The sequence below is a fragment of the Hemiscyllium ocellatum genome, chromosome 9 (genome assembly GCF_020745735.1).
Source record: "Hemiscyllium ocellatum isolate sHemOce1 chromosome 9, sHemOce1.pat.X.cur, whole genome shotgun sequence".
Taxonomy (NCBI): Eukaryota; Metazoa; Chordata; class Chondrichthyes; order Orectolobiformes; family Hemiscylliidae; genus Hemiscyllium; species Hemiscyllium ocellatum.
Window position 1 is genome coordinate 64,852,596 of NC_083409.1, and position 24,494 is coordinate 64,877,089.

Genomic DNA, 24,494 nt, shown 5'->3' on the forward strand with positions numbered 1-24,494 from the left:
TAGAAATAACATTAGTTGGGATCATAACATAAGTAGTGCTTACACTTCATCATAAATTCAAACAAATTGCCTAAAATGTTATCTTGGTTAACTAAGTAGTGAAGATTGGCACAAGATTGAGGATTATAAAAGTGCTGCTTATTTTCAGTTTGGTGATAACTTCAACAAGGTATTTGTCTTGGCACAAATTGAGAAATGTTTTCATTTTGACGTTTCATACATATTGTAACAAGATTTCATCTTTCTACAAAAATAAATGGGAAGGAAAACAAAAGAGAAATTGTAGATCCAATAATGGAGAAATCACCAAGAATTTGACCTGTGGCATCAGCCACGTTTCTGATACACAATGGAGGGTCAATAGCAATTTAAAGCCACATGTGAAAATATGACCATCATGGTTATGAAATTCCTTTAACAGACGCTGCATAATCCAGAGATCGTGAAAAACTATTATTAGATTTTATCTGATCAACGAGATTACAAGATGACAAACAACCTAACATATGTTGTTGATGCAAAAAGTTCACTCCAGATGTTTGGAGAATACCTTTAAATTAGATTGGGTTAGATTAAAAAGAATTAAAAAGTGTACAAAGACTGGCTTAGGATGCGTATATGTAAATACACAAGTGTAGTGATTAAGGTTAGCAGAAAAGATGGCAAACAAATTTAGATTCTGGGCTTTTTTTATAATAGCCTATAATATAAATGAATGGAATGCTTGATCTGAGAGTCACATTTGTTAGGCTACTGCAGGAATTCAAGAGATATATCATTTAGAAACTGCATTGAATCAAGGAAAAATAAAAATGATGGTAAATTATAAGAAGAACGGCTTAAAACCAGAACGTCTCTTTTCACTGCAGTAAAGAAGATTACGACCAAAATCTGAGACACATTTCCAAAATTATACAATTTTGAGTTGGTAAATAAGAACTGGTTGTAAAATGAGTCACATTGTTGTACAGAATCAGAGTTATCACAAGAACAAATGGAGAATATTTTAGAATATAAAATGTTTGACCACATCCAAATAGGGAGACAAAAATATTGATATAAAATTTCATTTGATACCAATTTGAAAAGAAAGAATGTGAGAAAACTGGCAAAATTGCAGGGAAATCTAATTAGTGTAGGTTGCTTCAATTAAAGAACTTGCAGTGACACAATGTGACACTATTTCTGATTTTCTTTAATTTTCATCTTCACAGGAAGGTCAGGAAAAAAAATCTAAGAAATTATAGATAAATCAAACTCATAACCATTTGGTCAAGGGTCAGTTGCTCCATGCCGGCCCTACCCAACTACCCACAAATTAATTTATTTTCACTTTTCTTTCGCTAAGTTAATACATCGAACTTGCCATTGTATTATCAAGTACTACTTGGACAATAATGAAGGTGCAATAGATTGAATGATTCCTATGTGATAAAGGTTAAAAGTTTTATGAAAAGATATTTAGTAGAACTTTACTTCATTAAAACAACTGCAGTGTAAAATGCTGCCACGTTATTATTCTGCTGTTATTGTATATAGTCAACTTACCATGGACTGCAATCTTTGAGCAAGCAAATATGTCTGTTCACTGTCCTTTCCTTCCTCTTTATTACGCACTCGGTCTACAGGTCGTGGTCGATGATATATTGCCTGTTCTGTAAAAGCAAAAGAAAAAGTAAGATTTACAAAACCCTTCATCATATGGTGAAACGCAATAATACCAAGTTCAGACTTCGATCAATGTAAAATCTCATTGACAATGCTAAGTAGTACCAAAACATACTTCTAAAGTTTGCTGCTTTCGATTGGTGTTCCACTTTTATGGATATAGTGGCCAAATGCTATCAACCATCAAATAAGATTACACTATAATTTTCAAACACCAATACCAAAATGAAGTAACTATTCTTCCAGCTCTCTCTATCTCCCTCTGCCAACCACCACTTCCCCCCACACATAGTCAAAAAAAATTAATTGCCAATGAATGGTGACAGAGATTGATGCTGGCCAGGATTCTAATTCCTGAGTGCAAACTAATACAAAAAGCTGAAAATGTGGTGAGAGTTTCAGCCATGCTATTCCAAGGGACAAACATATAATTCACTGTCAAGTTCTATGTCGAAATAATAGCTACATTGTGTAGTATTAATCTACTGTGGCTTCCTACCCAAACAAGGTTACAATGGGATAGTAAAAGCAAAATTTTTCAGATGCTGGACATCTAAAAGAAAAACAGGAACTACTGGAGAAACTCAGCAGGTCAGGCAACATTAGTTGAGAGAAAAAAAGTTACTTTTTCAAGTCTGACACAACTCATCTTTGATATTCTTCCAACATGTCATATTAGATTTGAAATGTCAACTTTAATTTCTCTCTTCAAGGATACAATGCTTCCAACTGCAAATGTTTGAGAGAAAATGTACTGAGAAAAGTTAAATATTTACAGAAGTGATCGCGAACCAACTAGATGAGTTCCTATCAACTCTGAAGATTCTATTTCTGATGCCACTTTTTAGTGGCCCACTTTATAGTAATTGTAATCCCTGATGTTCTGATTTACTAATTATTAAGAAAGCACAATTTTTAATGAACATAGCTCATCAGGATATTCTGAATCAAAGGTCAGCTGAGGTTTGCTGGTCACAGAAGCAATCCACACATTGATTCTTACTTATGGGTGGAACATGACGAAAAATATCGGCATCAAGCTCTTAAAAACTTAAAACATGAATAATGAGGGACTAGGAACTGTTGATAATCAGAGAGAAATGTATGTCTTTGCTCATAAAATACAGGAAGTTAACATGCAGATACTACCAATAATTGGGAAAGTAAGTGATAGGTTAACCTTTATTGCAAAAGGATTGAAGTATAAAAATAAAGAGGTTTAGTTGAATTATATAGCACCTTGTTTAGATTAGTCCTACAGTACAGTTTTGGTGTTCTTACACAAGCTAGAATACATTTGGCAGCAAAGCTTCACCAGATAGATTCCTAAGATGAAGGAACTGTTCCGTGAGGTCATAGAGATGTACAGTATGGAAACAGACCCTAAGGTCTAACTCGTCCATGCCGACCAGATATCCCAACCCAATCTTGTCCCATCTGCCAGCACCCGACCCATATCCTTCCAAACCCTTCCTATTCATATACCCATCCAAATGCCTCTTAAATGTTGCAATTGTACCCTCCTCCACCACATCCTCTCGCAGCTCATTCCATACACGTACCACCGTCTGCATGAAAACGTTGCCCCTGAAGTCTCTTTTATATCTTTCCCCTCTCACCCTAAACCTATGTCCTCTAGTTCTGGACTCCGCCACCCAGGGAAAAGACTTTGCCTATTTATCCTATCCATGCCCCTCATAATTTTGTAAATCTCTATAAGGTCACCTCTCAGCTTCCGACACTCCAGGGAAAACAGCCCCAGCCTGTTCAGCCTCTCCCAGTAGCTCAAATCCTCCAACCCTTGCAACATCCTTGTAAATCTTTTCTGAACCCTTTCAAGTTTCATAACATCTTTCTGATTGGAAGGAGACCAGAACTGCACACAATATTCCAACACTAGCCTAACCAATGTCCTGTATAGTCGCAACATGACCTCCCAACTCCTGTACTCAATACTCTGACCAATAAAAGAAAGCATACCAAACGTCTTCTTCACTATCCTATCTACCTGCGACTCCACTTTCAAGGAGCTATGAACCTGAACTCCAAGGTCTCTTTGTTCAGCAACACTCCCTAGGACCTTACCATTAAGTGTATAAGTCCTGCTAAGATTTGCTTTCCCAAAATGCAGCGCCTCCCATTTATCTGAATTAAACTCCATCTGCCACTTCTCAACCATTGGCCCATCTGGTCCAGATCTTGTTGTAATCTGAGGTAACCCTCTTTGCTGTCCACTACACCTCCAATTTTGGTGTCATCTGCAAACTTACTAACTATACCTCTTATGATCACATCCAAATCATTTATGTAAATGACAAAAAGTAGAGGGCCTAGCATCGATTCTTGTGTCACTCCACTGGTCACAGGCCTCCAGTCTGAAAAACAACCCTCCACCACCACCCTCTGTCTTCTACCTTTGTGCCAGTTCTAAAGACTTTTGCAGATAAAAGTGGTGAAATGCTATGTGGAAGAAAGTGACTTTTCAGTTGGTGGAATCATGAAGGTTGCACCTGATAATAAAAAATAACAGCATGTCAGGAATTAGCTCTGTGATATAACTAATTTAAATTTGACAAGAAAAGGTTTGTATGAATGAATAAAATACAAACTTGGGGGTCATTCTGGATTTTTGCATGAATTTATTTAGAAGCAAGATAACAACTGCAGATTTTGAGTCAGTGTTGAGATGAGGCAAGGCTTTATAATTCAATTATTGATCAGCTCCACAGCTAGGAACTTCCAGTTATGACTTAATATTTGCAACTCCATCCCAGCTCACCAAGCAGTCAGAACCATCTAAGGTTTAAAGCTCATCACAGCCTCGATGGTTTGATCCTATAAAAAGTAAACTGCCAAGTTTCAATTTTGTGTTGAAGGCCAGTACAGGAGAAGAATCCTTATCTTCTAATATCAAGAAGAAAACTAATGGTAATATTTTCCGACATTTTATATTTACATTGAGATATACATTTGCGACTTTTAACTTTATTTCACTCCCTTTCATAATCTGTGGAAGCCAGTTCCTGACACATGGCACATTGTGCAGAATTGCACTTTAACATTGCCACACAGATCAACTGAAGTGCAGGAAGTTGTCTAAAAAGAAGTTATAGTGCCACCCAAAGGAAATATAAAATAACACAACAATGATTGTCAGACAGAAGGATTTTCCACAGTCTGAAAGCAATAGGAAGCGAAGAATTTAAAAAAAGAAATGGAATTAATGAAAATAAAATGAGGAAGAGAAACAAATCAGCTGTTCAGATTACTAGAAAATCTCTGCCTGGCATTTGGTCATTTTAACTGTTGAAGTGATGCCAATGGTTATCGAAACAAAGTCCAAACTAGCTCTCATAATGGTCAGTTTGCGCATAGGATATTCTCCAGAGTCAATAGCCAATAACTGTAACAGAACTGGACAGTGAATATTCAAATTGAGATTTAGATATAAAAGCTTTGTCTTGCAAATAAAATATATTGCCAGCTCACCACAGCCAAAATTTATAGCTCCAATTAGTTCCAGGTACGTGTGTATCCGTCCAATGCAATTCACATCTCCACAATTTTTCAGTCCCGGACGCACCGATGTTTTATTAAGATATTTGGGTTTAGATTTCTCCCTGCAGGACAAAACAAACAAGCCATCAAACCACAATTTGAGATGGTCAGACATTTCAGTTCCTGGGATGGGCAGAAACAGATGATTTTTAAAATAAGGGTCAGAGGTGTCAAATGTGATCAATTATTAGTTGCTGAGAGTTTCCCGTTTGAGTATCGTAACCCTAAATTGGAATAGAAACAAATTAAAAAGAGAACTATTCATACTATTCCAGAAAAATTGGTTAAAATTGCAATTCATATCAGTAGCAAAAATAAATGGGGGTTCAAGGGAGATAAAGGAGCATTATACAAATAGACATATGTCCACAAAATAGCATTACAAGAGTTTTCATCACCTGATGCATAGGCACCAGATGGGTACCCAGTCTTTGACCAGCTGTCTGTAAAATACTAAACAGACAGGAACCCATTCTGTGGGGATCGAAAATTTAAAAATAACTCAGTCTTCCACTGTGGATACACATCATCTAAGCAATGAGCTATTTAAAAAGTGGATATATCAGTTACCAGTTGATTCCTTAATCCATCAGATTACCCTTATAGGGAGAAAGCAAACAACTAAATACCTGCATAATTTACCTGTGTAATCGAATGGAAAATAAATGAAGCAAGAGAAAATCTTTTTTGCAGAGGGTAATGGGTGTCTGAGACACACTACCAGGGAGCTGATAGTAGTAGAAACATTAGCAAAGATTTTGAGGCATTTGGGCATACACATGAACAGGAAGGAATAGAGGGATATGGACCATACGCAAGCAGATAGGATTAGTTTAGAATGTCATCGTGGTCAGCACAAACAAGGTGGGCAGAAGGGTTTATTCCTGTGCTGTACTACATTCTATATTGCAGCATCAGCACAATATTAAATATTTGAATATCATACAGTCGGTAAGAGACAGATACGCAAATTTGCTCCCCCCGCAACATCGCTGTGTTGTCACAAAGTTTACATTGCTTTGCAGTAACAACAAACACAGGCCAGGAAGATGGACAAAACAGGTGAAGTAAATGAAGGAAGACAATCCTGAGCTGAGATGGTGAAGGTTTTAGTTCAATTTGTCTCCAGATATATGACCCTGGAACAGTACCATCTCCACCCATTTATCTCTCCACCTTGGAGGCTCCCTGCCTTCATTCCTGATGAAGGGCTTTTACCCAAAACATCGATTTTCCTGCTCCTCTGATGCTGCCTGACCTGCTCTGCTTTTCCAGCGCAACACTAATCTAGAATATGACCCTGGAAAACGCACTAATAGAAAAATAAAATTCAAAACAAACTTCCCAGTTCTGTAGAGAGCATTTCACCAGTTCACAGTACCCTGGAGTAATCAAAGAGTGATCAACTAAAATGGAAGCCACATAAAAGGGTTTTTATTCCCGTTCTTTTTATCAAGTTGAAAGATATAATTAAGTACCTGTCCACCACAATAATTAAATAAAGTGACCATGTTAAAATTATGTAAGCTGCAAATGTGTTGCTGGTCAAAGCACAGCAGGTCAGGCAGCATCTCAGATGCTGCCTGACCTGCTGTGCTTTGACCAGCAACACATTTGCAGCTGTGATCTCCAGCATCTGCAGACCTCATTTTTGACTCGAAAATTATGTAAGGTACACATACTTATTTAAGAACTCTGAAAAGCATTTCTAGTCAAGCTACAAAGTCATATTATTTAAGTAGATTTATTGGACACAAAATTCGGCTGCACAGCCCTTGTAACTTTGATACAAGAGGTGCTAGTTTAGGAAAAAAAAATGTTGTCCACATTGCTCCTGCCCTTCAGACACAACTCATTACAAACAGTACATTGTTGAGGGCATTAATTTGAGCGTATTATGTATATGCCTGAAGTATACAAAGTAGGTGATATTAGTCAGCTTTTAACACTAATTCAACACGATTGTAAACCTCACCATTCTAGTTAATGCACCCTCCTCAATATGCAAAACTGAACATATGATGAGTTAGGAAGTCACATTGAGATTGTACACAACATTATAAGGCCTCTTCTGGATTACTGTGTCCAGTTCAGGTCATCCACTTACAGAAAGGATATTATTAAGCTGGAGAGGACTCAGAAGAGATTTACCAGGATGTTGCTGGGTATGGAAGGTTTGTGTTATAAAGAAAGGCTGGATAGGCTGGGACTTTTTTCACTGGAGCATAGGAGGTTGAGAGCAGACCTTATAGAAGCTTATAAAATCATGAGGGGTATAGACAAGGTTAACGGTAGGTATCTTTTCCAGAGGATGGGAAATTTCAAGAGTAGGGGGCACATTTTTAAGGTGAGAGGAAAGAGATTTTAAAAAGATGTGAGGGCCATACGTTTTACACAGAAGGTAGTTCGCATGTAGAATGAACTTCCTGAGGAAGTGGTGGATGAGGGTACAATTACAATATTCAAAAGACATTTCAATAAGTACATGAATAGAAAAGATTTGGAGGGATATGGACTAGGACCAGGCAGGTGGGACTAGTTGAGTTTGGGATTATGTTCAGCACAGACTCAATGAACCATAGGGTCTGTTTCTGTGCTGTATGACTCTCTGAACAGCATATGGGCCCACTGATACATCTAGATCACCCATGAGTTTAACTAAAAATCATGTACTTTTTCAAGTAGTTGCTTACCACTTTGTACTGGCTCCTGCTGAGTTTGTGAAACATGTCTGCAGATGTTCATAAAGGTTAGTGTACAGGAAATAGTGCTATACATAATGCTGGCCTCATACACTCACAACACATTCAGTGCTGATTGCATGTCACAACCATTATACTTAGCAAAGAGCACCTAATTCGTATACTTCCTGTTTCATTGTAAATGAGCACAAAATAATTGCATAATACATTACCCATATTCAATATCAGGGGTATCCTGTTTAAACCTCCACCCGCCAGCATCTCAGCTGAATCATACAAAAATAATGCAAAACCAAATTTCAAACATGCTTTGATTTGGTTAGAGAATCAAAGTAATTCATTACCTTAAAAACTGAAAACTCTATCAGACATGTTATGAAACTTTACGTAAATGGTTTTAAAACACTGCCCTTCCTTACCACTGATCCAAGATATAGTTCCGAATTTTCAGAAAGCGTTCTGGTGTTTTTGATGATCGTCCTTCAAAAAACTCAGGGATAGCTTGTTTTTCATCTTCTGTGATCGTGTTTTTGTCCAATATTACTTCTTGCGTGGGAGTTTTTAAAATTTCTCCTTCGCTATCACAGGTCTCTTCATCCCCTTCCATTTCACAAACTGATTCAGGCAAACTGTATGCACAGATATCATTATGGATTTTCTCTTTTTCCTCTAATTGGTTAAACTCTAGAAAATCAGGTATTTGCATTACTAATCCTTCATTGGTCTCCACAGAATGTCCACATTTGCTGTAGCCTATAAAGTCTACATTAGCTGTTTTTACTGATCTTTCATTTTCTTGACTATCAATCATGAACTTCAAATTATCAGTTTTATTACTACTTGTGACATCGTGCTTGGACATTTCTTGTTGGTCTGTCATCTGGAAACATTTTTGCAAAACCGCAGTGGAAGTGGGAGTGTCATCTGCTCCAGATGCACTGTTACAAGTAGTCACCTCAGGTTCATCCATCTTTGAAGCAAGTTGGGTTTCACTTCCCTTCTGCTCCTGAAGCCCATTATTCTCACTATCTGTTTCATCCATGACATCCACATCTTCATCATCAGACATATGCTCAATCTTAACAGTATTGACAGTGGGATAAACCTGACATTTTGCTAATGTAGGACTGTAATGCTCTGATGCTATCTTCAAAAGGCTCACATTTCCAGACACAAATGTTTTTGCAGACCAGATACTTGTCTCTTCCACAGGGTTTTCATTTCTTGCCTACAAAATTAAAAGAAAAATACAAACTTCACATAAATGTTTCAAAGCCCTAGACTCTTACACGGATATATGCTTCCAGCAGATTGAATTTATAATCACTTCCTACTACAATTCACATATACAGTTTTCTTAAAACAATGGAAACAAAAGCACAGCAGCAATGGTTTAGTTTACCTTGTATTTTAACTAATTCCAGCTCTTTGACTTGTGAAAATTAAAACCTCTTGCTCTTTGATAGAAAATTGCAGAAATTGATTTGCTCTAGAATTACCATCTTTGAGACAAGTCCAATCTAACCCATCACCTTGGCAGGTTTGCTGTAAAATATGGTAATTCTAGAGCAAATCACATGCAATTTTCTTTCAAAAAGCAAGAGTTTTAATTTTCACAAGTCAAAGAGCTGGGATTAGTTAAATACAAGGTAAACTAAACCATTGCCCTAAGAAACTGTACGCAAGCTTCAGGTGTACAGTACCTGATAGTGTTTAGTTTACAAAGTGATTCTAAGACTCTTTCAAATATAACTCTAAGACATATTTTTCATTTTCGTTATTTCCATAACGATCCTGAAAGCCATCAGTGAATTCCTTCAACTCTACTGGCTGTGCTCAGTCAAGAGATCTTTGGGCCTGCAATCATACCCTTATTGTGACAGCAGTGGGGTATTTATTACCTTCCTTCACACCTCAATTTCCTATTGGGAAACATTTGAAATCAAGTGTTGAGACTGTCTAAATTGTAGCACGTACCAATGTTGACAGTGTAACATATTGCAGAATCCATAAAAACCTACCGACATGGACACAATTCCAAAAAACTCGATGAATAACACCAATATACAACTTACATCCAATATTAACAATAGTAGAATGAGTAGGTTGAGGAGCAGGCATTTAGCCTTCAATGTTTGTTGACTTTGCCAAAACATTCCCCATCTAGGAGTCACACTGATGGGCTTGCTTCCCTGCTGGGCTGAGAACACTCTGGAATAAGCTACATGCTGTAAGAACAGTAAAATAATCTGCTGCACCTTTAATTGGAGTATGTGGGAGAAAGAAGGGGAGAAAGTATGGTTACAGTGGTTGTTGTTGATCTTATCATTCCAGGAACGGAGTCATCAGGGTCATTCCCCAATCATACGCATGTTGTGCAGTGGAGTAGAGTGGGTAAGGAAGAACAGGATAGCCAATGATGTCCACTGGCAGGGAAGGAGTCCTGCGCCACTTTGCCCCAACTGGTACCACAAGAAAACTTAATTTTAATTGAAAGTGTATTTGATTCCCGTACCAGGTTTTCCAAGGTTAATATGAAGATACAGTGAAAAGTATTGTTTTGTGCACAACCCTAATTATATTAGGGTAATAAAACATAAAACAATGCAGCACAGTACAGGCCCCTTCGGCACTCGATGTTGCACCAACCTGTGAACTGATCTAAGCTCTTCCTCTTACACTATCCCATCATCATCCATGTGCTTATCCAAGGATTGTTTAAATCTCCCTAATGTGACTGAGTTAACTAAATACATTCCCTTACCACTCTGAGTAAAGAAACTGCCTCTGACATCGGTCTTAAATCTATCACCCCTCAACTGTAGCTAAGGTCCCTTGAACAAACTGATGTCATCATCCAAGAAAACAAACTTTCACTGTCTACCCTATCTAATCCTCTGATCATCTTGTATGTCTCTATCAAATCCCCTCTTAGCCGCCTTCTTTCCAATGAGAACAGACCCAAGTCTCTCAGCCTTTCCTCATAAGATCTTCCCTCCAGACCAGGCAACATCATGATAAATCTCCTCTGCACCTTTTCTAATGCTTCCACATCCTTCCTGTACTGGGGCAACCAGAACTGTACACAATATTCCAAGTGCGGCCTCACTAGCTTTTTGTATAGTTGCATGACATTAACTCAATCCCTCTACCAATAAAACCTAACACACCGTATGACTTTTTAACAGCACTATCAACCTGGATGGCAACTTTGAGGGACCCATGACCGTGGACTCCAAGATCCCTCCGCACATCCACACTACCAGAATTTTTCCATTGACCCAGTATTCTGCCTTTCTGTTATTCTTCCCAAAGTGAATCACCTCACATTTATCTGCATTGAACTCCATTTGTCACCTTTCAGCCCAATTCTGTAGTTCATCCAAGTCCCCCTGCAACATTCTTCCACACTGTCCGCCACTCTACCGACTTTAATGTCATCTGCAAACTTACTAACTCATCCACCTATGCTTGTGTCCAAGTCATTTAGAAAAATGACAACAGCAGTGGTCCCAAAACAGATCCTTGTGGGACACCACGAGTAACAAGATTCCAGGCTGAATATCTTCCATCAACCACCACTCGCTGCCTTCTTCCAGAAAGCCAGTTTCTAATCCAAACTGCTAAATCACCCTCAATCCCATGCCTCTGCATTTTCTCCAACAGCCTACCATGTGGAATCTTATCAAAGGTTTTACTCAAGTCCAAGTGCAACACGTCAACTGCCCTACCCTCATCTACATGCTTGGTCAACTTCTCAAAAAACTCAATGAGGTGTGTGAGGCATGACCTGCCCTTGATGAAACCATGTTGACTATCTGCAATCAAATTGTTACCTGCTAAGTGATTATAAGTCCTCTCTCTCAGAATCCTTTCCTACAACAGACATAAGGCTCATTGGTCTACAATTATCTGGGCCATCTCTTCTTGAACAAAGACACAACATTTGTAATCCTCCAGTCCTCTGGTACTAAACCTGTAGACAATAGCAACTCGCAGATCAAAGCCAAAGGCTCTAACACCTCCTCCCTAGCTTCCCAGAGAATCCTTGGATAAATCCCATCTGGCCCAGGAGATTTGCCTACGTTCACTCCTTCTGGAATTGCTAACAACCCTTCCTTACTAATGCTTTTTTGTCTAATATCTCATATCTCATTCTTCTCCTCTGCAATACTCTCCTTTTCCTGGGTGAAAACAGATGAGAAATATTCGTTTAGCACCTCTCTGGACTCCAAAGGGTCCACACACAACTTCCCACTGTCATTGACTGGCCCTATTCCTACCCTAGTTGAAAATGTGTTGTTGGTTAAAGCACAGCAGGTTAGGCAGCATCCAAGGAATAGGAAATTCGATGTTTCGGGCATAAGCCCTTCATCATCCCTATTCCTACCCTAGCCATCCTTTTATTCCTTACATACCTATAGAAAGCTTTAGGATTCTCCTTTATTTGCTAAAGACTGCTCATGTCCTCTCTTTCCTCTTCTTCACTCTATCTTTAAATCCTTCCGAGCTAATCTGCAACTCTCCATCGCCTCATCTGAACCATCCCATTTCATCGTCAAATAAGCTTCCTTCTTCCGCTTAACAAGAGATGCGATTTCTGTAGTACACCATGGTTAACTTACCTTATCACTTCCTCCCTGCCTGACAGGAACATACCTATCAATGACTCACAATATCTGTTCCTTTAGCTCCACATTTCAATTGTCACCATCCCTGCATTTTGCTATCACATTCTATGCATCCTTAGTCTTGCCTAATCGCATTATAATTGCCCTTCTCCCATCGATAACTCTTACCCTGTAGCACATACCTATCCCTTTCCATCGCTAAACTAAACGTAACCAAAATATGGTCACTCTCTCTGAAGTGCTCACCTACCATAAATCAAACACCTGGCCTGGTTCATTACCAAGCATCAGATCTAGTGTGGCCTCCCCCCTCTCGTCAGCTCTTCGACATACTGTGTCAGGAAACCCTCCTGCACACATTGGACAAAATGTGACATACTAGAGTTATAGCATTTCCAATCAATGTGGGGAAGTTAAAGTCCCCCATAAGGACCACCCTGTTCCTTTCACTCCTACTCAGAATCATTTTGCTAATCCTCTCTTCCACATCCCTGGAACTTTGTGGAGGCCTATAAAAACTCTCAGCAGCATGACCTCTCCTCTTCTGTTAACAACCTCAGCCCATACCACCTCTATAGACGAGTCCTTGTCAAAAGTTCTTTCAGCCACCGTTAAAATGTCCTTGACTAACAAAGCCACACCTCCCCCTCTTTCACCACCTTCCCTGTTCTTAATGGAAGATCTAAACCCTGGAACCTGCAACATCTATTCCTCACCCTGCTCTATCCGTATCTCCGAAACAGCCACAACATCAAAGTCCCAGGTACCTACCCATGCTGCAAGCTCACCTACCTTATTTTGGATACTTCTGGCGTTGAAGTAGGCACACTTCAAAGAAGCTTGCTGTCTGCTCCTGTGACCATGAAATCCTGTCCATGCCCTCCCTACTCATATCCTCCTGTGCATTGGAACAACACCTCAGGATCCCATCCCCCTGTGGAGCTAGTGTAAACCCACCCAAACAGCACCAGCAAATTTCCCACCCAGGATATCAGTAGCCCTCTGTTCAAGTGAAGACTTTCCTGTTAGTAGAAGTCCCACCTTCCCCAGAATGAGCCCCAATTATCCATGTATCTGAAACTCTGCCTCCTGTACCATTCCTGCAGCCATGTGTTCAGCTGATATCTCTCCCCATTCCTTGCCTTGCGATCATGTGGCATGGGTAGCAAACCAGAGATAACAACTCTGTTTGTTCTAGCTCTCAGTTTCCACCCTAGCTCCCTGAAATCCTGCCTTACATCCCTATCCCTCTTTCTATCTATGTCATTGGTACCTACATGGACCACGACTTGGGGCTGGTCACCCTCTCCCTTCAGGATGCCAAAGACACAATCCGAGACATCACGGACCCTGGAACCTGGGAGGCAACACACCAACCATGAGTCTCATTCATACAGAATGCAGAACATAGTGTTTTGGCTACTGAAAAGGTGCAGAGAAAGATCACCTCTAACATGAGAAGTTTTCAAAAGTCTGATAACAGCAGGGAAGAAGCTGTTCTTGAATCTATTGGTATTCATTTTCAAATTTTTGTTTGATGGAAGAAGATGCAAGAGAGTACAACTTGGGGTGGGAAGGATCTTTGATTATGTAGGCTGATTCCCCATGGTAGCGGAAAATATAGATGGAGTCACGAGAAGGAAGACTGGTTTTCGTGATTGACTGGACTGTGTTCACATCTCTTTGTAATTTTTTGCAGCCTTGGAACCAGCTGTTACCCAATTTACGTTTCATCCAACCCCAATTCAGATGTGCTGGGGAGTAAAAATTCTCCAATGTACTTAGCTTATACATTTAACATTTTTAACTGTATAACTTTTAGGAAATAATAAGTGATATGCAACTAAGTGAGCCCCATATGAAAAATCACAGATGTATTACGAATTGTTGAAACAGTATTTTTGAATAAGGATAACATGATGTTGATTTAAAAAAAAGCATATCACAGTTGAGTTTTTTTGTGAAACATAGGTTACATAATGTGTATAAAAACATTTGAATGATGCAATATGGATTAAAATAAGCAACATAGAACAGTCGAAATTTAGAACAAAACTGATTTATCACCTGACTTGAATTGATTCACTTTGAATTAATAAATGCCAATGTTTAGATGTATCAATATTTTTCAGCAAAGATGAAGTTAACAAGTTTAAAATAATGGGTTAAAGCCACGTGACAATTCCACAAACACCAACTTAAGATGTAAATTATTATTTGACACTCTCAAGCTGGTTACATAAATATGTTCCTGATATTCTGAATCAACGGCATTCACTTAGCTAGTAAGTGAACCTCTTAGTATGGCACTAAGTCACACAGACTAATAGTTACAGGTGCTGGCTCAATTCATGCCCAGTCATTTGCTGTCAGCTATGACATCAGTTGGGGTTGCTACATCTACCAGTACTGGATCCAGGCAAGGACAAAAAGCAATCGATTAGGATTTATACCAATGTTCCCTTTAAAAGTTACTTGTTCTACATAGCACATCTTTTCCAATGCTCATATCTTTGAAATTTTGTTGTGGCCATGCATGCACATTATTGTTTAAAGAACAAATCTTGTCTATTACCTTTTAGAATCCTTAGTGAACACACATTCATTTTAGATTAAGAGGACATTGGCTCTGGTAATCTAATGATCAATAGTGATTAGGTGGAACATAAAAAAATTGGGGTCATCAAATTAAGTGTCAACCCATACAGAATACCTAATAAAAGCAAATTACTGCAGATGCTGGAATCTGAAACCAAAAGAGAAAATGAGAAAATGCTGGATAATCTCAGCAAGTCTGTAAGGAGAGAAAAGAGCTGACATTTTGAGTCTAACTGACCCTTGTCAAAGAGAATACCTGTACATTAAAAGGTGCCTGACAGATACTGTATCCATGCGATAGTGCCCCAGAAAAACTTGATACAATTAAAATAGGACCTAAAAACAATAGCACAGAAAGGCAAAGTTATCTTTGCCCAAGTTCACCTTTGTCTTGAAATACTGTCTGGCATAACTTTTCACTTGCAGCACAGTTCGTGATTCAATTAGCTTTGCAATTTTTGTCCATCTTCGACCAAATTGGGCCTGAAAGTAAACAAAGTTGATTTTATAATTCATGCTTCTTAAACCATTCAAAGAAAATCCAACATAAATTGCAGTAGAGAGCTTAAGCTATGACTACAGTTTCTATTAGAATAAATAAGGAAGGATAGGGTGACACAATAGGTTAGCATATTGCATTTTGCTCTGGAATGTCAAATCCAGGCAAGACAGGTGATATAAATGTCATCTCTTTGTGTCAACTGTGTAATGGTATTATTCCAGCCAGACAAAATAGAGATCCTCAATGCACAGATGCCTACAATTCAATATGAGCACAAACTTGACAACCTAATTTGCTGTCAGTCATGTCACATTACACAAAGACAGCTATATGAGAAATGGAAGAAACAAAAAAGAACAAAACACAGGTACCACAAGAGAATAGCATACTCCAGAGGGTGGGGTTAAACCACATTGTAATAACTTGGAAAATGCTTCCGTTGATGCCGCTATGTTGTGCCATTGGCAATCTAAAAGATTTGGACAGTTAGGGATTGTAGCCTGAATGAACACAGGCTGCTTCTCACTCAAAACTGAGATGATTTGTATCTTCTAACATAGTTCCAGGCATTTTCTGCTTCCTTTCCCTGATTCCTGGAAGTTGAATTGATAGTCATATGAGTGTGAATTGACATATAAAAAAACTCTTAAAATTCATATGAAAGCTAAAATATACCTCAACTTTCACACTCTCATTTAAGCATAATTCAGATATTTTCTAGATACAGAAAATCATTTTGCATACAAAGGTGCAGAGTTCCTGTGTAATACAAGACTAACTGTCTCAACCAAAGAGCAATGATTTTAAGGAGGTATCTATATTTATCTTTTATGAGTCATTAAAGAAATTAGTTTTTCATCATTTGACCAAAGCCTCCAAAATTAACAAGAGAAATTTGTTATAAAAATGAAATAAAAGTTTGGCATGCTGTTATTAATTCAAAAATGGATACATTACATTAATGAGATAGATTCACCTACATTGTTTTCCTGCAGTTATCATTAAAAAGCAATTTAAAACCGTGCCAAGCTAGACATGAGACTGAAATAAATAACTGTCTTGACTACTCGATAAATCTGTTAATATTAGCAATGACTTCTCCAATACACTTAATGAATAACTTTTATCAAACTACATTTACACATTGAAGTCAGATTTAATAGAATTGCTGGACATCATGCTGCCCTGATTTTACCATTGTACACCTACCAGCCCTTCAGGAAAACATCTTTCTGGATCATTTTATTGGTTATTAAAATCATAACTGGGATTGAAGATGAACTATAATTTGGAGTAAAATCTTATTATGACAAGTGCTTAACAAAATTTTAAACAAAAAATATTTTGAAACCCACACAGTCACAGCATTTTGCCTTTTAATAAAAAATGATTAAAGTAATAAATGTACTGAAAGATTCAGATCTCCAGTTGATTCATGAACCTAATCCAGAACTGATAAAGTGAATATTACTCAAATATACTGACTACATTGATTATCCAATATACTTTGCAGTCCTTGTGTTGTACTTATTAAACTGTAAAAAGAACAGTTAGAAATTTTTGATGATAACACAAAACTGACAATTAAATGTTTTCTGACATAATGGAGAAATGCACATGATAGTGTTAAAATAGAAGCAGCAGCAATGTCAGTGCCTCAGGCAGTTTCACATGTAATGAGTTTATTTCAGAAGGTCTACTGAGTGAAAAGGTTTTAATTTTGAAAACTAAATTAAAATTATATGCACATTTCTTTCTTCCATCAGAGGCTACATAAAGCAGATAATTTGAATCAAACAATGTTACATTAATGTACTAATATTCTGTGCTGCCACCAGGTCGCCAAGAGCCCACTAATACCAAAAGGTTTCTGCTTAAGCAACAATGTCCATAAAGGTAATGCTAATTCGGGAAATTTGCAATAGCCAGTGATTTTAATAGATGGCAGGAATGTTATAATTAACATCCTATAGCTTACTTCAAGAACAGCTGCAGAACAATTTAAAGTCAAAATTTAACATCACTATCATGAGCTTGCAGCTTGGATAGGTACCTGGGACTTTGATGTTGTGGCCATTTTGAAGACATGGATAGAGCAGGGTGAGGAATGGATGTTGCAGGTTCCAGGGTTTAGAACTTTCATTAAAAACAAGCAAGGCGTTAAAAGAGGGGGAGGTCACACTGCTTGGGAGTTTTGTTTATAGGCCTCCACAGAGTGCCGGGGAGATGGCAGAGAGGATTAGCAAAATTATTCTGAATAGGAGTGAAAGGAACAGGGTGGTCATTATAGGGGACTTTAACTTCCCCAACATTGACTGGAAATGCTACAACTCTAGTACATCGGATGGATAAGTTTTTGTCCAATGTGGACAGGAGGGGTTCCTGACACAGTATGTTGAAGGGCCGACAAGAAGGAAGGCCACACTGGATCTGGTGCTTGGTAATGAACCAGGCCAGGTGTTTGATTTAGTTGTAGGTGAGCACTTTGGAGACAGTGACCGTAATTCAGTTACGTTTAGTTTAGCGATGGAAAGGGATAGGTACATGCTACAGGTCAAGAGCAATTATAATGCGACTAGACAAGAATTAAGATGCATAGAGTGGGGTAGCAAAATGCAGGGGCTGCAGACTACTGAAATGTGGAGCTGGTTTAAGGAATAGCTACTGCGTGTCCTTGATAGGTATGACCCTATCAGGCAGGGAGAAAGTGATAAAGCAAGGGAACCATGGTTTACTACAGAAATTGCATCTCTTGTTAAGCAGAAGAAGGAAGCTTATGTGTTGATGAGGCAAGATGGTACAGATGAGGTGATAGAAAGTTATAGATCAGCCAGGAAGGATTTAAAGAGAGAGTTAAGAAGAGTAAAGAGAGGACATGAGCAGTCATTAGCAAATAGAATAAAGGAGAACCCTAAAGTTTTCTATAGGTATGAGAGGAATAAAAGGATGATTAGGGTAGGAATTCCGCAGAAATCTTTCCCTCCGGGCCAACCTAGTCCACTCCTCCATCACCCCTAACACCTCTCCGATCACACATGGCACCTTCCCATGCAATCGCAGAAGGTGCAACACCTGCCCGTTTACCTCTTCCATGCTCACCATCCAAGACCCCAAACACTCATTTCAGATTATGCAACGTTTCACTTGTACCTCTTTCAATTTGGTCTACTGCATTCGTTGCCCCCAATGTCAGAGAGACAAAATGCCGACTGGGTGATCGCTTTGCTGAGCGCCTTCGGTCAGTACGCACCTTCCCGTGACTTGCCACTTCAACACACAATCCTGCTCCCGTGCCCACATGTCTGTCCTTGACCTGCTGCAATGTTCTAGTGAAGCTCAACACAAACTGGAGGAACAGCAACTCATCTTCTGACTAGGCACATTACAGCCTACTGGTCTCAACATTGAATTCAACAACTTCAGATGATGATCTCATCTTGACCCCTCTGTTTTCATTCTGCTCCGTAATTTTAATTCATTTTTAAAAAAATTTTTTTTTTTCACTGTTATGTACCTCTTATTTCTTGATTGTCTCTCTTTCTCTCGGTCCCCACTCTCTCATCACCTTTTTCCTCTCCTCTTTCCCATTTGCTACCCTTCTTCCCTGTTTTCCATTTTGCCTCTGCTTCACCCATCCCCCTCCATCCCTCACATATTTTGTCACATAGCACTGGCTTCAGCCCTGGTCATTCACAGCTCCTAATCTCCCTATAATCTCTCTATGCACTATTATCACCTCTTTATTGCTACCTTTGCTTCTGGAGCCATGACCTACATTCTCTCAGCCTAGTATAAATACCTCCCTATTTCTCCTTTTTTTTAGCTTTGACAAAGGGTCAGTTAGACTCGAAACGTCTGCTCTTTTCTCTCCTTCCAGATGCTGCCAGACTCGCTGAGATTTTCTAGCATTTTCTCTTTGTTGGTTTCAGATTCCAGCATCCACAGTAATTTGCTTTTATTTAGGGTAGGAATAGGGCCAGTCAAAGACAGAAGTGAGAGGTTGAGTGTGGGCCCTGTCGAGATCAGAGAGATGCTAAATGAACATTTCTCATCGGTGTTCACTCAGGAAAAGGAGAATATTGTGGAGGAAAAGAATGAGGTACGAGATATTAGACTAGGAAGGATTGAGGTTAGTTATGCACAGGTGTTATCAATTCTAGAAGGGAAATCCCAAGTCCCCTGGGTCGGATGGAATTTATCTGAGGATTCTCTGGGAAGCTAGGGAGGAGGTAGCAGAGCCGGTGGCTTTGATATTTGAGTCGTCATTGTCTATAGATTTAGTATCTGAGGACTGGAGGATTGCAAATGTTGTACCATTGTTCAAGAAAGGCATCAGAGATGACCCAGGTAATTATAGACCAGTCAGCCTTACTTCTGTTGTAGGAAAGGTTTTGGAAAGGATTACAAGAGATCAGATTTATAATCATCTAGCAAGCAACAATTTGATTTCAGATAGTCAACATGGTTTTGTCAAGGGCAGGTCGTGTCTCACAAACCTCATTGAGTTTTTTGAGAAGGCAGCCAAGCGTGTAGATGAGGTAGGGCAGTTGACGTGGTATACATGTACTTCAGTAAAGCCTTTGATAAGGTTCCATGTGGTAGGCTGATGGAGAAAATGCAGAGGCATGGAATTGAGGGATAATCCAAATTTAGCAGTTTAGATTAGAAACTGGCTTTCTGGAAGAAGGCAGCGAGTGGTGGTTGATGGAAAATATTCAGTCTGGAGTCCAGTTACTAATGGTGTGCCACAAAGATTTGTTTTAGGACCACTGCTGTTTGTCATTTTTATAAATGACTTAGACGCAGGCATAGGTGGATGGATTAGTAAATTTGCAGATGACACTAAAGTCGGTGGAGTAGTGGACAGTTTGGAAGAATGTTACAGATTACAGGGGGACTTGGATAAACTGCAGAATTGGGCTAAGAGGTGGCAAATGGAGTTCAATGCAGATAAATGTGAGGTGATGTACTTTGAGAAGAATAACAGGAAGGCAGAATACTGGGTAAATGATTCTTGGTAGTGTGGATATGCAGAGGGATCTTGGAGTCCATATGCATAGATCCCTGAAAGTTGCCACCCAAGCGGATAGTGCTGTTAAGAAGGCATATGGTATGTTAGGTTTCATTGGTAGAGGGATTGAGTTCTGGAATCGCAATATCATGCTGCAACTATACAAAACGCTGGTGCGGCCACACTTGGAATATTGTGTACAGTTCTGGTCTCCCCATTACAGGAAGGATGTGGAAGCATTGGAAAAGGTGCAGAGGAGATTTACCAGGATGTTGCCTGGTCTGGAAGGAAGGTCTTATGAGGAAAGGCTGAGACACTTGGGTCTGTTCTTATTGGAAAGGCGGCAGCTAAGGGGGGGATTTGATAGAGACATACAAGATGATCAGAGGATTAGATACAATAGACAGTGAAATATCTTTTCCTAGGATGATGATGTCAGCTTGTACAAGAGGGCATAACTACAAATTGAGGGGTGATAGATTTAAGACAGATGTTAGAGGAAGGTTCTTTACGCAGAGAGTGGTAAGGGCATGGAATGCCTACCTGCTAATGCAGTCAACTCAGCCACATTAGGGAGATTTAAACAATCCTTAAATAAGCACATGGATGATTTTGGGTTAGTGTAGGGGGACGAGTTGAGAATAGTTCACAGGTCGGCACAACATCAAGGGCCAAAGACCCTGTTCTGCGCTGTATTGTTCTAAGCTCTACGTTCTAAATAAGTTTGATGTATCAATGGGTTGGTTCAGTTTGGCCAATTTTATGGAATGGTAACCAGAAGAATCTAGCCCTTTCACTGGGCTCTCTGGATTACTGTTAAGTTTTCAAACAAATGTTTTGTTTACCTAAAATAATTGAAACAATGGTAAGACCAAACAAATATTGAAAATTAAGATGAATAAATATAAATAAAATCCCAATCCGTGTTCTTGCATCATGTCTACTAGTTAGTTCTGCCTTGACATTATGAAAGACCAAACCATTCATATTTTTCAAGGTCAGAACTTATACACTGGGATTTCATTGCTTGAATTGGTTCTGTTGGAGTGCAAAGAATGGGTTAAATTACAATTTTCCCCAACAACAGTGCCTTAATAGCTTTTAAAGATAACTCTCTGAATATTTTCCCACCCAAGGAATACTTGTGATCTCCAACTTGAGAACTGTTTTATGTTGTGAATTTACAGTCACTCTGAAAATAGCTTGAGGACCTTTGCAGTAATTTAAGGGATGGTGGAGAGAACAGATTTTCATTCAATGTCAGTGCATTCAATCCCAAGGAGATGATGCTGGTCTGCTTTTGTATATGCTTTCAAAAAAAAATTATTGACCTAATTTTTGCATCAATGACAAGATAACAAAGTAATCATAATATACCCTTTCTGAACTCCTACAATTTATTTGCAACACTAGCTGAGATTAGATGTTACATGCAGCATATATGAAATGAAGAACAACTTATGTAAAAGTTGGGCCACAAAACATACCGTTCTACAATTAACTGAAAAGTGAATGTTATCTTGCCAATTTTCTCCAGTGTCTTTAGATCACAGATTCGCTGGCATGGCTTCACTGGTGCTGGCAACTCTCCAACCTATGCCAATATCTAAGGAGATGCTGGACTGAGTGTGAGGATATTACACCATAAAGAGAATTACAACCAAACCAAATTAAATCCTCATCCTTGTTCCTCACACATGCAATTGTTGCCCAGGGATTTACTGGGTCGTAATTATAAGGAAGAACTCTGGGTGAATTGTTTAGCTCTTAATTCTATGTAAATCACCGCTTTACTTAATTGTTCCTTCAGTCTCTTACCAGCCCTTGCTCAAAAAGTTCTTTCTCCTTGGCTGTCCAGCGTGCTGGCCAAGAGCTGCTTGTTGTTCCTGGAGTCCTAAGGTAGAAATTGAAGCTATGACGTGAACTAAATTCAGTTTTACGCAGTTTAAAAAAACAAGTTATTTTTAGTACTACATGAAGCAATTGCACCATTTTTTCAGGCATGGCAAAACAAGTTTTTAAAACTGTATTTACTATAGTTCTTGAGAACCTTGCAAATAACAGAAATATAGAGATCATATGTGAACCTTCTTTCATGTTGACAAATAATGCCAAATGAATAATTATGTTTCCAATCTCCATCCAACCTCTCTTTCAAACTCTCATCCGCTTTCCAATTCTGATTAAATATATATATGCTTTTAATTCAGCCTTAAAATACCGTGCTTTTATGCTGCGTATTACTCTCTTTGGTTAACAACTGTTATACTATTACCAAAGTGTTCAAACAAGCATTTATTGTGGCATATTTCAAACTTAGGTCATAAGTATAATAAAGTAGTAGAGCTGAAAATGTGTTGCTGGTTAAAGCACAGCAGGTCAGGCAGCATCCAAGGAATAGGAAATTCGACGTTTCGGGCCAGAGCCCTTCATCAGGAATGAAATGTAAGAAGTTGATTTCAGTGAGCCTGACGTGATTTGAACACACAACCTTCTGATCTGGAGTCAGATGCGCCACAAGCTTATGGGTATTATAAGTATAAGAAAGCCATTCAACGAATTCAGAACCATAAAGCTATACTAACTATAATCTGGTACAGCTTTATTAAGTACGAAACTTAGATGATAAAAGTACTTTTAAAGGCGTATGTACAATACCCTTAAAATAGAACACATTCATATACTCTTCTGGGTAACTTGATTTCTCATGGCCACATTTTTATACTGTCATTATTCAGCCTATAATTTCCTATGTTCGTACGAAATGTAGAACCATCTATGCAAGCCTGCCACGATCAAATTACATAACATGATGTGATCAGGAAAATTTGCACATTTTCCAAAGACAAGTTAATGTTTGACTTAATTTTCAACTTTAGGATGCACCTTGACGCTTTTTTAAAAAATTGCATTTCAGGGTTTCCTCTTCTGTGTTTTTGTATAAAAACAGTGTCTCCTTGTTAGTGTCCAGTTCTGTGCCTTCTCCAGCTGCCTAGGCTTCCACTGAAGAAGAAAGTGAGGACTGCAGATGCTGGAGATCAGAGTCAAAAAATGCGGTACTGGAAAAGCACAGCCAGTCACGCAGCAGCTGAGGAGCAGGAGAGTCAACATTGAGCATAGGCTCTTCATCAGGAATGTCAGAACTTATGCTCGAAATGTCGACTCTCCTGCTCCTCAGATGTTGTCTGACCGGCTGTGCTTTTCCAGCACCACAATTTACTGACTCTAGGTTTCCACTGAATCTGAATTTATTTCATTTTCCCAGCCTTGTAAATTGAAGGCCTGTTTTCAATTGTTAACCCTCTCTGCTTTTAATACTGCTAATTGTTCTGGGCTGCTGTCTCCTTCATTGTCCTCTGTTGCTGCTGCTTTATGCTTATGCTGCACTGCAATGCTACTCTTTTTCCCACCCCCAATCAGTATCTAGGTATTTTAGACCTAATGTTTTTGTCTCTCGGTTAGTTGCTCTCGTGTCATAAATGTAATTTTTTACAGCTGTATTTTGATGGAGATATGTAAATAAAAAACTGGCTGCAAAATAAAATACTTTAATGTTGTTCACATAGAGAATTAATTTCATTGTTTATGAGAAAGTAAAATAAATATGCTTTCAAATTATTCTAATTCGCAAATACTGGGGGGCGGGGGGGGGGGGGGGAAGTGAGAATAATTCCTGCAAATTTAATGAAAATTTTAAAAATTTGTTTCATCCACTGTAGCAGTAAATCATAAGTTTGAAAGTATTTTACAGTTTAAAACATAAAAGGTTGGGGAAAATTAGCAGGTTTGCAGCATCTGTGGACAGGGAAATAGAAGTAACATTT

At 38.7% G+C, this 24,494-nt stretch overlaps 1 protein-coding gene across 2 annotated transcripts in view; it reads right to left on the reverse strand.

Annotated features, from left to right (window-relative positions):
• mysm1 (Myb-like, SWIRM and MPN domains 1) overlaps window positions 1-24,494 on the reverse strand; it is a 91,464-nt gene that overhangs the window by 41,472 nt on the left and 25,498 nt on the right. For both annotated transcript variants that reach the window (XM_060830420.1, XM_060830418.1), the window contains 5 exons: window positions 22,489-22,564; window positions 15,542-15,640; window positions 8,348-9,156; window positions 5,158-5,288; window positions 1,549-1,655 (listed from right to left, as the gene is read on the reverse strand). In XM_060830420.1, coding sequence (XP_060686403.1) covers window positions 1,549-1,655; window positions 5,158-5,288; window positions 8,348-9,156; window positions 15,542-15,640; window positions 22,489-22,564 — 1,222 coding nt within the window. The remainder of the gene's footprint in view (window positions 1-1,548; window positions 1,656-5,157; window positions 5,289-8,347; window positions 9,157-15,541; window positions 15,641-22,488; window positions 22,565-24,494) is intronic.